This window comes from Scyliorhinus torazame, chromosome 15, assembly GCF_047496885.1.
Source record: "Scyliorhinus torazame isolate Kashiwa2021f chromosome 15, sScyTor2.1, whole genome shotgun sequence".
NCBI lineage: Eukaryota > Metazoa > Chordata > Chondrichthyes > Carcharhiniformes > Scyliorhinidae > Scyliorhinus > Scyliorhinus torazame.
Genome location: NC_092721.1, coordinates 133,718,478 through 133,734,933, shown reverse-complemented (window position 1 = coordinate 133,734,933; position 16,456 = coordinate 133,718,478). Strand labels below are relative to the sequence as shown.

General features: G+C 45.2%; 1 protein-coding gene across 2 annotated transcripts in view; it reads left to right on the top strand.

The window, feature by feature from the left end:
* alkbh8 (alkB homolog 8, tRNA methyltransferase) overlaps positions 1-16,456 on the top strand; it is a 61,443-nt gene that overhangs the window by 16,785 nt on the left and 28,202 nt on the right. For both annotated transcript variants that reach the window (XM_072476760.1, XM_072476759.1), the window contains 2 exons: positions 874-978; positions 1,431-1,501. In XM_072476760.1, the coding sequence (XP_072332861.1) occupies positions 874-978; positions 1,431-1,501 (176 nt within the window). The remainder of the gene's footprint in view (positions 1-873; positions 979-1,430; positions 1,502-16,456) is intronic.

Below are 16,456 nucleotides of genomic sequence, written 5' to 3'. Positions count from 1 at the left end.
AGCAGTGAAACAAATAAACTAATCAACACCCTTAATGGGGAACTGTAACAAAAATCAGAAACGTTAACAGAAACAAATTTAAATAAAATCCCTGGGACTGCTGATGCACCCCAGTGCCTGTGACGATCAACAGTCTGGTAAGGCCTCAAATGTAACAATGAACATTGCATGCTCCCTCTCCAAGAACACCCACGCATAGATGTGACCATGGAAGAGGGGAATGTCTCTTTATAAAGTTTCTGTCCAGTTTTCATGCATCGGGTGAAGGTGATGGCTACTGCACGACAGAAACACTGAGAGTGACTCCTTATGTCCACAAGCCATTATCCAATGAGTGGCCCCACCAGTGGACACAGCCCTAAAATTTATACAATTAACAATGTTAAGGTTAAGGAATCATTCAGTGTGCATCCTAAATTATCAACAAAGTAAGAAAGCACTTTGAAGCTGAAGATTTATTGAAATTCCAGAAATGACAATCTCTGATCTTCCATGATATACAGACGCAATTTGAGAACATTGATTTATTTTCACATCTCCAATGAAATGAAAATGGTTTATTGTCACAAGTAGGCTTCAAATGAAGTTACTGTGAAAAGCCCCTAGTCGCCACATTCCGGCGCCTGTTCGGGGAGGCTGGTACGGGAATTGAACCTGTGCTGCTGGCCTGCCTTGGTCTGCTTTGTGTTATGTTAGCTGGTTGCTTTAGCTTGATCTCAGGAACAGCTGAACCACAGTTGCCACAGAGATTTTGACTATTTCTGTCCATACTTTTAACATCAAACCTATTTCAGACATTTACTTTGTTCTTTTCAATGCAAAATTATAAGTATTTAAATACTTTGGATAATGTTTGTTTTTTATTTGATTTAGGTCTGCCTGAAATTTGTGATGAGGTTTTAGAACATTCCATGGAAAAGGGATATGTAAGATTTAAACCTGATCAACTTACCATAAATCAATATGAGCCTGGACAAGGTGAAATAAACTTAGCCCTTTCATTAGTAATTTAAGGTGTTATTACAAGCCTGGATTAGGCAAATAATGTATGCTAGAAGACACTTGGAGAATCTATTGTGTTCTTATATTACCTAAACACCAGTTTTGGCGATCTAGTATATTGTAGCTTATTCAGCGATTGTACTTGATTTAGTTTCACCTTTTGATACAACTACAAATGATATAAACCTAATTTTTTTTGAGTGAAAAAGGTACAGTTTTATATTGTACTTGAATATGGAATTGATTAATATATGGGGCTATCTCATTTTCAGAACCACTAATTGTACTGCATTGCTATCAAGGTTTACTTTTCTGAGATTGTAGTTTTATTCTGCATTTTACAGAAAAGCATTAAATATTAAAATTGTGATTGGTTTCAAATGAGCAAAATTGATTGTGTATAACTTATTTTGCTCTTATTCTAACAGGGATTCCTCCCCACATTGACACTCATTCACCATTTGAGGATGGGATCATCTGTCTGAGCCTTGGAGCAGAGGTAGATTCCATTTTGGGTCCTAAATAGCAAAAACATGTTTGAAATTTTTAGCTTCAATTGTAGAATGCCTTGCATAACAAAACTAGCTGTAATGCAAATTTTCTGGTTTCAACAATTGCACTTTGAATTTAAAGCTAGTATATTGTTACAAGAATTATTTACACTGCTTGTGCTCTTAACAATTGACCTGTTTGTATCCTGTTCTTTATAGTATCTGTGACATTATCATAAGAATGTTTTTGGTTTAAGGCTCTGCATTCTTTGAGGGTGCTTAAGAGGCATATGTACTACAACTGGAGTGTTGGTGTGAAGTAAAACGTACCAATACCACAATTTGTAAATGTAGCTTTAATCCAACCTATCGGATTTTGGAGGAAAATAGAGTGAGATTCCCCAGTGCAGTGATTTTCCCCCTTTGCTTGTCTTGGATTGGAATTAGTTAGCTTTGATGCAAAATTAATGCCAGGACCAGGAGCAGCTGTCCTCTTTGGAGGGCAGCTGTTCTGTAAGACTGAGCCTGAAGTTGTGAATATCTAGTTAATGATTCGTGTTCATATCTTGGAGATAATGTTTAGTTTGGGAAAGATTATTGTCAAAGTAAATTAATAAAAATGCTGTTCTTTAGTGATTACCAGAATATCTAACGAAATCTAACTAATCAAATGATTATCCATGTTTGTTTAATAGAGTCAGTGCCGTCACTTTTCTATGATTCTATTACTCCTCGAGTACTATCCTGCTCTTTGGTGCCATGTGATCTTTTATGTCTACTTAAGATTCAGGCTGGGCCGCTGTTTATCGTATCTGAAAGAGGCACCTCAGTTAGTACAACACTCCCTAGGTGCTGTACTGAATAGTCAGCCTATAGTATGTGCTCAGGTCTCTGGAAACAACCCATAGACTTCAACCCATGACCTTCTGGCATTGAAGTAACAGTACTACTGCTACTATAATAGAGTACATGAATCATAAAAAGTTTAGTGTTTAAGTGATTAGGAAGTGATCAGCAATGTTGTTGGTTATTGCAAGGAGAATGGAATATAAAAGTAAAGATATTTTGCTATGGTTGTACCGAGCATTGATGAGACCGCACCTGGAGTACTGTGTACAGTTTTGGTCTCCTTATTTAAGAAAGGATAAGAATGTGTTAGAAGCAGTTCCGAGAAGGTTAACTCGACTGAAAGCTGGGATGGAGACTTTATCTAATGAGGGAAGGTTGTACCTGGGCCTGTATCCAGAATGGTAGGTGAATTTATTGAAACATACAAGATCCTGAGGGGACTTGACAGGGTGAATACTGAAAGGATGTTTCTCCTTGTGGGAGAGACTAGAACTAGGTGACCGACAGTTTAAGAATAAAGGGTCTCACATTTAAGATGGAGATGAGGAGAATTAATTTTTTTCTGAAGTTCGTGTGTCTTTGGAACTCTCTTCCCAGAGAATGTGGAGGCAGGGTCGTTGAATATTTTTAAGGCAGGAGTAGATTAATTTCACAAAGAAGTGAAAGCACATTGGAATAGATGGGAATGTGAGTTGAGTCTACAATCGAATCAGTCATCTTATTAAATGGCAAAGAAGGTTTGAGGGGACAAATATCCTATCCCAGCTCCTAATTTGTATGTTCATATAACACATCTTTAATCTGACCATGAAGTATTTCACGGGAGGTAGTGTGTTCTCCTGTTGAATGTATTCATAAAAAAGAAAAATGCTGCTGATGTGAAATCTGAAATAAACACAGAAATACTGTAAATACGCAGCAGGCCTGAGAAGGTGAAGAGAAAGAGTTAACATTTCAGGTCTGTGAACTTTCATCAGAACTTCATGTATTGATAAAGTCAGTTCAGTATTAATTTTATTACCTCATCAAAATCGAGAACTGTAATGGAATGAATCTGCTGAAGCATTTTTATTTTGAGTCATTAGTCTGATCTAAAGTTAACATATCTTTTTTCTGTCTCTAACCTGCAATCAACCCATTTTGAACAGTATAATTAGGACTGATGTCTGAGTATTTTATCATTGAATGCATGAGTTCTTCTTGCTCTTTCAAACAGTTCTCTGCATCTGTGGATAAAGAATTTGCACTTGCACAAGCTTTAGTCAAAGCTGAATTCTTTAAGCAGTTGGCACTAAAATGCTACGGACTAGTAGGAAGTAGATTTGTGCATTCAGTTTATCATATTTTAAGCTCTCAGTTTCAGCTGTATCTCAGTTCTTGTATTCAGGAAAGTGTGGTTATGGAAATTGAAATGTGTGCCACCTTCTGTTGATCCTGCACACTACTTTCTGCCTGATAATTAGCAAGCATAATGTCTGAGCTCTGAGCAGGTTGCATGCTTTATATTTTGCTGGGTGGGAAGTGTGCTGAAGTTTAAAAGAAGAGCAAGTGAAAATTATAACTTGAGAGGTGATTGGTGGGGTGAGGAATGTTATTTCATTTCTAATATTCAGGGTGTCACAATTTTAAGGGACATTTCTGTCTTGTGAGAAGAGTGTTTGACAATAGTTTGATATTTCTTATATCGAGATACTTAGGATATCATGTAGTTTGTTTAAAGTTGAAAAATGTCTCTAACCAACACTTGTTCTTGTTGACATTTCTAAACGTTGTATTTTAAATACATTGATTTAAAGACTGCAATTAAATGAACGTTTCTGGGAGTTCTCTTTTACTCTTTTTTATCTTGGTTTCAATTAACCCCTCAATAACCATATGTAATTGAACATACTGCTGACACTTTTCTGAAATATAAATAGGAAATTGGTCATGATCATCCTCTGTTGGAATTCTTGGTCTCCCAGCTTATTGCTAACCATTATGATAAGATAACATGGAAAATGCACTCCTGCGCACAACTGATTAGAAAAAACAAGCAACATCTTTTTGCTGTATCCACTGCAAATCCATAATTACTAGTTAACGTTGTATTGTGCTGCAGTAGATGAAGTTCGAAACCTGCCTTGACTAGAGGAATAATAGTGAAGGGCTTATTTATATTGCAGTAATTTTAAAACTGCAGTCACCAATAGTAGTCACTCTTATCAACTTTATAAGGGCATAACTGTAGTTCCTTTTTTACAACTAATGTCCATTTTAAGTCTGCAAAAGCAATATAGAAAGGCATGTGCTGGAATTGGCATGTACTCATTGTCATTTGATGGTCACAGATGTGTTGCTAAATTTGTTGGTCTGAAGTTCGTGTGCAAATATTGAACTATGTTAAAGCTGTTGCGTTTATTGGGTGGCAGGTGGACTGTATTCTGAGACGGGGGCTGATAAATTACAGGCTATAAGGAGGGAGATTAGCAAAGGAAGCACAAGGATATTGGAAAGGCTGGGAGTGCAGGGTTTGCAAATGCCTTTTCCCCCAACATGACCCTTTGCATCGATGGTATTTATAGGAACAGAGGAAATGTTATTATTATTTTATGTATTCATGTTGGTTTTAATGAAACTTTCCTACCCCATAGTCACAGATGACCCAGTGAAGCCCCTCCCCTCCACCCACACAGATTGTAATCAGCTCCTCTTCCCCCACCATTTACATGTTCCTCTTCCCGAATGGATTACTTAAGTTTTGTGGACTGGGGAAAGCACGACTCTGACCCTGGCCCACAAGCAATGCTGTAAAGATGCTTATTTTCTGGATCATAGAATTTACAGTGCAGAAGGTGGCCATTCGGCCTGCAGCCTCATTTAAATATTTAATGAATGACTCACCACCTGGGAGTTGAATGTCCTCCTTCCACTAAAGCCAGAAGTGGATGGTTTGGAGGAGGGTCGATTTTTGGTTTGTAATTTTTAACAATTTAACGTTTCAAATGCCCAAATTCATCCATTTTGAAGGTTGAAATTTCCCCCCCAATGTTTCAGGTGCAATTTTTGTCCAATTTCAACATAGACATAGCTTGCTTTTGACTTGACATATTGTTTAATTCCAGCATCTTCTGTATTTTTAATTCCAAAAGCATGCTCAAAGTGGTATGTTTTTATTGGAATGGTGAGAGAGAGAGAGAAGCAGTTAGGTTTCAGCAGAAGTTCCTTGGTTTAGGGCCCCACACAGTTAAGGCACAAGCATAAATAGTGGGTGAAGTCAAGAGAAGATGAACAGAGGGGCCAGTGTAGTTTTGGTGGCGTGTTTGTAAGACTGGGGAGTGTTACAGAGATTGGAAAAACGAATGGTGAGGCTTTTGAGGGACTGGACACCAATGTAGGCCAGCCAGGAAGGAGATGATGGGCAAGCAGGGAAATGAGAGAGTGTCTAGCGAAAGACATGGGCAAATGGCTTTAGCAGAGGGGGAGTCTCGGGATAGACTGGCATGATGCGCAGGTGGAAGAGATAGAAGGTCAGCAGAGGCAGCTAAACAGACAATCTCAATCTTGACAAAGGAGTCCATGAACTCCTTGTATTTGTTAGGGGTGCAGGAGGTAAGGAAGATGTTTAGTGAGATGGCTGGTGGTGCAAAAAGAGACTGGAGTCAGTCTTTTTCAGCAGGGTATAATTGTAGCTGACATTTAGAGCTCCTCAGAAAGAAAATCTTGCCTTCATATAGCATCTTTCACAACCTCAGGATATCCAATTTCACCATCATGAAATACCGTCCAATCGCAAAACATAGACTTATATTTGATCCATTATTTTAAAACTAATGTGCTTTCTTGTGCACGTGGAGTGGACACAGAAACAGGGAGGGGACAGAGGCAGGGTGAGGAGTGGGGCTTGGCACTGGGATCTGGGGCTTGGGGGATTTGGTCCATGACAACCACTTCTCTCCCACACCAATTAATGTTTTTTAAAAAATAATATTTTTATTTTCCTTTTTCACATTTTCTCCCACATTTACACCCATCAACAATAAACAATAATCAGCAAGATATGTCAATCCCCATAATAACAACGATCCCATCCACCCACCAACCCCCAAACATCAGGCCGCATGTTTACATAAACAAATGACAAAAAAGAATCAGGGATTACCCGTAGTCACCCTTAATCTACACATCCCCCCCCTTCCCCCCCCCCCTCCCACCCCACCCCCCCACCCACCCCCCCCAACTAATGTTCGATGTTATCCAATTCTTGAAAGTGTATAATAAATAGTGCCCATGACTTGTAGAACCCCTCCGAGCTTCCCCTCAGTTCGAACTTAACCTTCTCAAGGGTCAAGTATTCCAACAGGTCCCCCCGCCACGCCAGGGCACTGGGTGGAGAGGCTGCTCTCCATCCCAGCAGGATCCGCCTTCGGGCGATCAACGAGGCGAAGGCTATGATATCTGCCTCTGCTCCCGTTTCCAACCCTGGCTGGTCCGACACCCCGAATATGGCCTCTTGGGGACCCGGGTCCAGTTTCACATGCACCACCTTGGAAATTACCCTAAACACCTCCTTCCAGTACTCCCCTAGCTTTGGACAGGACCAAAACATATGAACGTGATTCGCGGGCCCCCCCCGCAACGCTCACACACATCCTCTACTCCTTCAAAAAAAATCGGCTCATCCTCGTCCTCGTGAGGTGCGCTCTATATATCACCTTCAGCTGTATCAGCCCCAACCTCGCACATGAGGTGGAGGCATTCACTCTCCAGAGCACCTCACACCAGACCCCCTCCTCTATAGCCTCTCCCAGCTCTTCCTCCCACTTTGCTTTGATCCCTTCCAGTGGTGCCTTATCCTCTTCCAGAATAGCTCCGTACACCGCTGACACTGACCCCTTCTCCAGTCCCCTTGTTGTCAACACCTCCTCCAGCAATGTGGAGGCCGGCTGCTCTGGGAAGCTCTGTATCTCCTTCCTGGCAAAATCCCGAACCTGCATGTACCTAAACTCTTCTCCCTGCTCTAGCCCATACTTCGCTTTCGGCTCCCTCAATCCTGCAAACCGACCCCGAAGAAACAAATCTTTTAGCGTCTTAATCCCCTTCTCTTCCAATTTCCGAAAACTTCCATCCCACCTCCCTGGCTCAAATCTGTGGTTCCCCCGAATCTGCATTTCCCTTGACCCTAAATCCAACCTGAAGTGTTGGCGAAACTGCCTCCAGATTTTCAATGAAGCTATTATGACCGGACTCCCTGAATATTTCCCAGGAGCTATCTGGAGTGGTGCTGTTGCAAGTGCCTTCAGCCCCGACCCCCTACACAAACTCTCCTCCATTCTGACCCACTGAGAATCAACCCCTCTGACCCAGCTCCGCACTTTCTCTACGTTTGCCGCCCAGTAGTAGTACAACAGGTTCGGGAGACCCAAACCCCCTGCCTGCCTTCCCCTCCTGTAGCAGCATCTTTCTCACTCTGGCCACCTTCCCTCCCCATATGAATGAGGTAAGCCTTCCCTCAATCTCCCTGAAAAAAGACTTTGGCAGGAAAATCGGTAGGCATTGAAAAATAAACAGGAATCGCGGCAACACATTCATTTTAACCGCCTGTACCCGACCCGCCAGTGACAGGGGAAGGCCATCCCACCTTGCCAGATCGGCTTTCACTCTCCCTACCAAACTAGTGATGTTGTACCTGCGAAGCCTCCCCCACTCCCGGGCAACCTGCACCCCCAGATACCTAAAATGAGTACCTGCTCTATGGAATGGCAGCCCCCCCCACTCCTGCCCCCACCTCCGGCCGAGACACCATAAATTACTCACTCTTGTCCAGGTTCAACTTGTACCCCGAGAAAGACCCAAATACCCGCAGTAGCTCCAATATTCCTCCTATCGACGCACTCGGCTCCGACACATACAGCAGCACGTCGTCGGCATATAAGGACACCCTATGCTCTATCCCCCCCGCACTATTCCTTTCCATGCTCCCGAACTTCTCAATGCGATGGCCAACGGCTCAATCGCAAGTGCAAACAGCAGGGGGGACATAGGACATCCTTGTCTCGTCCCACGGTGGAGAGAAAAGTATCTCAAACTGATATTATTTGTGCGGACACTCGCCTTCGGTTCCTTATATAACAGCTTTACCCAGTTCACAAACCTTGGTCCAATCCCAAACCGCACCAGGACTGCCATCAGGTACCCCCATTCTACCCGCTTAAACGCCTTCTCGGCATCCAATGCCACAACTACCTCTGTTTCCTTTCTTTCCGCCTGTGCCATAACAACGTTCAAAACCCTCCTAATGTTCGAAAATAGCTGCCTCCCTTTCACGAACCCCGTCTGATCCTCCCCTATCGCCTTCGGAAGGCACTCCTCCAACCTACCCGTCAGTACCTTCAGCAACACTTACGTCCACATTCAGAAGTGATATGGGCCGATACGACCTACACTCTGTCGAACCTTTATCTTTTTTTAGTAACAGGGAAATCGATGCCTGCCCCAAGGTTTGCGACAACACCCCCTTCTCTATCGCCTCCTCAAACATCCCCACCATCAGGGGTGCCAGCTTATCCTTGAATTTTTTATAATATTCCACCGGAAACCCATCCGGCCCTGCCACCTTCCCCGACTGCATTCTCCCAATCGCATCCTTTATCTCCTGCTCCACTATTGCTCCTTCTAATGTAGCCCTGTCCCCCTCCCCCATCCTCGGGTACTCCAACCCATCTAGAAATTCCTGCATCTCACGGTCTCCCCCGAGTGGCTCTGACTTGTACAACTTCTCATAAAACTCCTCAAAAACCTTGTTAATCAGCACTGGGACCACCACCAACTTCCCTGCCCTATCCTTCTCCTGAAGAATTTCCCTTGCCTCTGCCTCCCTCCGGAGCTGATCTCCATGTTCATAAACTGCACCCCTTGCTCGTCTCAGCTGGCGCACCGCCTTCCTGGTGGACAGTCGGTCGAAGCTCGCCTGTAGTTCCTTCCTCTTTTCCAGCTTCGGGTCCCCATCCTCTGCATACCTCCTATCTACCTCCAACATGTCATCTATTACCCTCTGCCGCTCCAACCTCTCCTCTTTATCCACCCTGGCCTTAAACAAAATTACCTCACCTCTCACCACCGCCTTTAGAGCCTCCCAGACGACTGCCTTCGACATCTCACCCGTACAATTGAAACCTACATATTCCTTAATTACCTTTTCAATTTTCTCACAGGACACTTGGTTCCCCAAAAGCCCCACATCCAGTTTCCACCCCGGTCTCTGCGCTGCCCCCTTCTCCAGCACCATATCCACCCAATCTAAAGCGTGATCTGACACTGCAATTGCAGAGTATTCCGACCCCTTGACTCCAGCCAGCAAAGCCTTCCCCACCACAAAAAAGTCGATCCACGAGTATACCTTATTGACCGCTGAGAAAAACGAATACTCCCGTTCCCTTGGGTGCAGGAACCTCCAAGGGTCCACCCCTCCCATTTCCACCATTAGCCCAGCCAGCGCCTTCGCCCCCCCCTGATGGGACCAGCGAGCGCGGCCGTGATCTGTCCAACCTTGGCTCCTGCACCAAGTTCCAGTCCCCCCCCCCACAATCAGCTCATGCGTGTCCAAGTCGGGGATAGCCCCAAACACCTTCCTTGCGAATCCCACATCGTCCCAACTGGGGCCGTATACACTTAACAGCGCCACTAATCTCCCCTCCAGTGCCCCTGTCACAATCACATATCTACCCCCCTGATCTGCCACCACCTTCTCCATCTGGAAGCGTACCCTTTTGCTGACCAGCACCGCTACCCCTCGAGCCCTCCCATCAAATCCGGAGTGAAACACTTGACTAACCTCTAACCCAGCCCTTTTTAAGTCTCACCTGGTCCTTCACCCTCAAGTGAGACTCCTGCGGCATTGCTACATCGGCTTTCAAACTTTTAAGATGTGCAAGCACTCTTAACCGAACCTCCTAGCCCTCTCACGTTCCACGTGATTATCCTTACTGGGGGTCTCTCACCCCCCCCCCACCCCCCCCCCCACCTTTCTTATCCACCATCATCATACCCCCGGGCCCTGCCCCATAAGCCTGACCCGCCCCTGTCCATAGTTAACATCAAACCCCTTCCTTCCCCCCCCCCCTCCCAAGAACCCCCCCTACAAAAACATCCCCCAACATCCATCCCTCCACCCCTCTTGCTCACCTCGTAGGCCCATTGAAGCCTGCTATCCAGGCTCCAACGTCTGCAGTCGTCCTCACCTCACCTCCGTTCACTAACTGACTTTAGTTAGCTAGCGCGGGTGGCTCCCCCCGCCAAGACCTCTCGCCCCCTTCCGCCCAGTCCCAGAGAAAGAAACACTAAAACAAACACAACAATCCAACCCCTACGATTCACCCAGCTTAATACTTTCTCCTTCATGCAAAACTTATGGAAGCAGATAATTACTGCCCTTGGCGGCTCGTTCACTTTGGGCTTCGGCCTTAATGACCGATGTGCTCGGTCTAGCTCGTACAGGGTGGGGCTTTCACCCTCCCCCATCAGCTCCGCCAACTTCTTAGCGAAGTATTGCGTTGGCCTTGGGCCCTCTGTCCCTTCGGGCAAGCCCACAATTCTCAAGTTGTGCCGCCTTGAGCGGTTTTCCAAGTCTTCCAGCTTTGCTTGGAGTCCTCTGATAACCTCCACCACCCTCCGCAGCTCGTCCCCCATCGAGGTGACCTGGTCGCTGTGTCGTGACACGGCCTCCTCCACCTCCTTCATCTTCTCGCCCTGCTCTCTCACCTCGGCCGATACCTTTGCCACCTCCACCCTCATCGGGCCGATTGCCTCCTCCAATAATGACCTCAACACGACCACCATCTCTTTCTTCAGGATCTCCATGTGCCTCACCAAACGTTGTTCCAGCTCCACCACCATCACCTCGGTCATCTTCTCCACCGTAAGTAGTGCGGCCCCGCCTTGCAGTTTGGCTTCCGCCATCCTGTCAACACTTTTGCTCGTCTTCTCCTTTGGCGGCGAACCCACGTTTCCTCCTTTCTTCGAGGCTGCTTTTCGCATCCTTTAGTAGCTTATTGTTTTTTATCTTCTTTCCTTTCTCCTCTCTCCCCCTTCACCCTCCTGCCCTTCATCAATCTGACATTCTTCTTTTTTGAAAAAAAAACTTTTACCAAACTTCCTTAAATCTTTTTTCTTTCTCCTCTGCATTCACCTGGGACCAGGCTTCAACCTTCTTTCTTCTTCCTAGGTGGGAGCCATCCGACGTGGAGCACCCTCCCTACATGATGCCCTGGCCTCGGGCCTGCCGCCTCTGCCTCCTCGTAGCTCCGCCCCCGCTGCTCTGACCTGCCGGGCCCGGCGCCTCAGCGCCCGACACCCGCGCAGGGTTCTTCGCCGGTTTTTAAACCGGCCCCGCTGGCTGCTCGTGGCGGCCCCAAAGGCCGACGATAGTCTGGGGGCGCGTGAAGACTCGGGGATTTCCCCGAAATCGCCGCGAATCGCGGCCACCGGCGGGAGCTCTTTTCTTTGCGGCCGCCCTGCTCGCCCACGCCACCGGAAGTCCACCAATTAATGTTTTATCAGGGTTTAAGATTGGAGTTTAATTTATACTATTCCCCCTTTTATCCATTACCTTCATCACTGCCTTTCCACTCAAGCTACCTTACATTTGGGCAAAGTGGAGAAATACAGATAGATGGGAGGATGGTGAAGGAGAGATGAGTGAATGGCGGTGGGTGGGGAGAGTGAGCAGGCTGGAGTGAAGAGAGAGCATGGGCGAGTGTCTGATAGCTGGGTGCCATGTGTGTTGTGGTGGGTGGGGGTTGAGTGGAATGAGAGGGTATGACTGAGTGAGTGAGCTGGGGTATGAGTGGGCTAGGAGGACTGAGTAAGATGGCAGGGAGGACATGCATGGGTGTTTGGGGGGAGGGTGTCAGGAAGAGAGAGACGTGTAAATGGTGGGGGAAGAGGAGTTGATTACAATCTCTGTGGGTGGAGGGGAGGGGCTTCACTGGGTTATCTGTGACTATGGGGTAGGAAAGTTTCATTAAAAACAACATGAATACATAAAATAATAATAACATCTCCTATAAATACCATCGATGCAAAGGATCATGTTCGGGGAAAAAGGCATTTTGAAGTGTGTGATTAGCCATGATTGTATTGAATGGTGGAGCAGGCTCGACGGGCTGGATGGTTTACTCCTGCTCCTATGTTCTTATGTTTGCAAGGTACTTTAAAAATACAGATTTTCATGTTTGTACGATGTATTATACAGATTGAGCATCCGTTATCCGAAAAATTCTGAAATCCGCACTTTTATTCGAGCGCACAGCACATGCACAGTTGCCAACCAGTGCACACATGCATAGTTCTCTACGCAAACCGCACATGCATAGTACCTTATGCACACCGCACATGCATAGTTGCCAACCAGCACCACACATGCGTAGTTCCCTAAGCACACCGCACATGCATAGTTCCTTACGCACACCGCACATGCATAGTTCCTTACACACACCGCACCTGCGCAGCTTAGTCCGAAATCCGATACACATTCGATCCGAAGCGTTTCAGATAAGGGATTTTCAACCTGTAAGTTGATCTATAAAACCTCTGCTTACTTACGGTTTTGATTTTGCTGGCACTTGGCTTCGTGTTAATTTTCAAGAGTCATATTTTTTATATGTATGCTCATTCCTAGGATTTGGGCATCACTGGCATGGCCAACATCTGTTGCCCATTCTTAATTGCCCTTGAGAAGCAGGTGGTGAGTTAGAATGGGGCCAGCTTGGAAAAAAAGCTTTCAAAGCACTGCCAGAGTCCTATGCTTCATTTCACAAGTACATAATCCAGCACGGTTATGTCCTGTTGTTAGTATGGACTGCATTGAATGCTGAAATACTGAGGTCACTTTGGTGATTTGAAGCAAATGCATCGGGGCAGCACAGTGGTTCGCACTGCTGCCTCTCAGAGCAAACGACCCGGGTTCAATTCTGGCCTTGGGTGACTATCTGTGTGAAGTTTGTACATTCTCTCCATGTCTGCATGGATTTCCTCCTGATGCTCCGGTTTCCCCCACAGTCCAAAGAAGTGCAGGTTAGTTGGCAAGCCATCTTAAATTGCCCATTAATGTCCAGAAATTTGTAGGTTAGGTGGGGTTACGGGGATAGGGTTGGTGAGTGGGCATAGGTAGGGTGCTCTTTCAGAGGGTTGGTGCAGACTCAATGGGCCAAATGACGTCCGTCTGCATTGGAAGACTTCTATTCCACAGTCTTGACAGTAATTGAAGGTAAACAATGGAAAACAAATGTTTTACCCACTTGGTCTAATAATTCCATCCATTTTAAATGGCCCATAAGCATTTCACCATAGATAATTAAAAAGTGCTATAATTACATGATTCCTTATCACAAACATTTTTCAGACATTTTGCTTTGACCATTAATTTTCAGAACAATTTGTCTGTCTTAGCCACTGTGACCCCTGCATTCCAAAGCACCTCAACCATTTATTTTTTTAAAGAAATGTTCTTCTGCTCTCTGCTAAATTTAAGTCCATTTAAATCTATGATTTAAAATCAGGGGTTTAGATATAATCAGTCACTGGAAGAACTTTTTCTCTGTCCACTGTGTCCTGTCCCTTCATAATTTTTAACATCTCTAACAGATCACCTGAAATCTTCCCAGTTCTAACAAAGCCAATGCCTGTCTATTTGATTGCTTTGGACTAAGTGAGGAAAGCAGGGCACAAAGAGCAAAACCTCAGCAAGGAGAGTGGGGCAAAACAGCAAAACTCCAGCGAGGAGAGCAGAGCACAAAAGAGTGAGACCTCAGCAAGGCCAGCAGGCGCAAGACTTCCCTGAACCTGAAACAGAATCCTAATTCGAGAGCAAGAAAGCAGCTCTACAGACGACTGAAGGCGGAGTTCCAGCAAAAAACATACAACCTCAAGAAAGATGGTGGGTGGAGAGTGCAGGACATCCAGCAGTTAGCTGACAACCATGACGTGTGAGACTTCTTTAGTGCAGTCGAGACCACCTAAGGCCCTTGCTGGCCAAGATGGGAGAGGTGCTCATCGACAACAAAGAGGCAGTCAGTGCCTGCTGGAAGGAAGACTTCATTAACAGAGGCACTGTCTTCAACACTAATGTCCTTGACTCTAATCCGCAACATTCTACCCACCACTATCTCAGCACAACCCCAACGTGGCATAAGGTAGAAAAGGCCAACCGATAGCCAAAGAACAACAAAGCATTAGGTACAGGTGGAAGCCCGCCAAAGCAATAAAACATGGCAGATAAGCACTATTGGCACAAATACATCCAGGAGATCTCCGAGACAGCGTAATTGTGACCACCTTCAAGAAAGGTGACCAGTCTGACTGCAGCAGCTGCAGAGGAAGTTTCCTGCTGTTGGCCACAGGGAAGGCCATCGCAAGAGTCCTCCTTAATCGCCTTCTCCCTGTGGCTGAATAACTCCTCCCAGAGTCCCAATGCGGATTCTGAGCACTAAGAGGTACGGCGGACATGATTTTCACTACGTGGCAACTGCAAGAGAAATGCAGGGAACAGCGCCAATCTTTGTATATGGGCTTCTTTGACCTCAAAACCTACGACACTTCAATTGCGAGGAATTATGGAGTGTCATCCTCCATTGGGCTGCTCCCAAAGGTTTCTCACCATCCTCCACCTGTTCCACGATGACATGCAAGCTGTCAAGCAAGCAGTGGATCCACCTCCGATCCAATTCCCGTTCAGGCTGGCGTCGAGCACAGCTGTCTCATCACACCAACACTTCTTGACCTTTCTTGCTGCAGTGCTCCATCTCAAACTCAGCACTCTCAGCTGGAGTAGAGTAAACCGACGGAACAAACAGGAATCTGTTCAACCTCTGAGGTCATCTCTCTCTCTGTCATTGAAGTAATATAATCTTTCTTATTGTCACACATAGGCTTACATTAACACTGCAATGAAGTTACTGTGAAAAGCCCGTAGTCGCCACACTACGGCACTTGTTCGGGTACACGGAGGGAGAGTTCAGAATGTCCAAATTACCTAACAGCGCGTCTTTCGGGACTAGGGGGAGGAAACCTGAGCACCCGGAGGAAACCCACTTGAATTCTCCGATCAAATCATCGCTTAACTTTCTAAATTCTAGAGAAAACAGGTCTAATATATGTAATCTCTCTTCGTAACTTAACCTCTGTAATCCAGGAATCAGTTTTGTAAACCTACGTTGCACTCCCTCCAAGTCCACCCACCTGCTCCTCCATCCACAGTCTGTGCCACCAGTCACCTGAGAAATAATTTTTAGTGCGGTAGCAAGTCATCCTCGACTCCAAGGTACTGCCTAAGAAGAAGGTTAGATTACCTTGTATAGTATAGTGTTGTAAAATAGGATGGCAAACCATAGGTATTTTGGTTTGATTGATTACGTACTTTACAAGCATTGGCGTCATAATGCATCTGGAGATTAGTACACCTGCTGCAAATAAGGGCTGAAAAGTTTGTTCATTTCAACTCATGCAGATGCCATGCTATTTTGTTTTGCTGCATAACCTCTAGATGGTGCTCTGGATTAGAATAGCAAGCATCACTCTTGTGTCAAATGATGGCTGCATTCCGTTATTGACTGTTCTTGTTTGTTGATCCCGCTTTTCGTAATTCCCATGTTGCTAAATGCCAAAAATGATATTGGATGTATCCTTACAAAGAGACTACAATTGTTTGCTAATGATCACTGTAAGAATGTGCAAGCTCCATCCTGGAATAGATGACCTTGAGTTAATCTGAGCACTATGCGTGCCTCATGCTTTGAGTTAACTCTGCATTTACCCATATATGAAACTTATGCATTCCAATACTGCAGCTATGTTGTGGAAGGAGCTGCCAAAGTGCTGTCAACACAAAATAAGTAGTGTCTCTTAAACTGTGAATTATAACTCAGGCTTTCATATACACACAATCACACATTCATTCGCTTTGTCAGGTTACCTCATAGAATTTAAACACTCAATTAATTACTTTTAAAATCTCGTCAATTTTTAAAAGACAAATGTAGGAATCAATTTGTGCAAAGCAAGATCCGACTAAATAGTAATGGGATAAGTGATCATGTAATATGTTTTGGCAGTGTTGCTTCGAGGAATACATTCTAAAC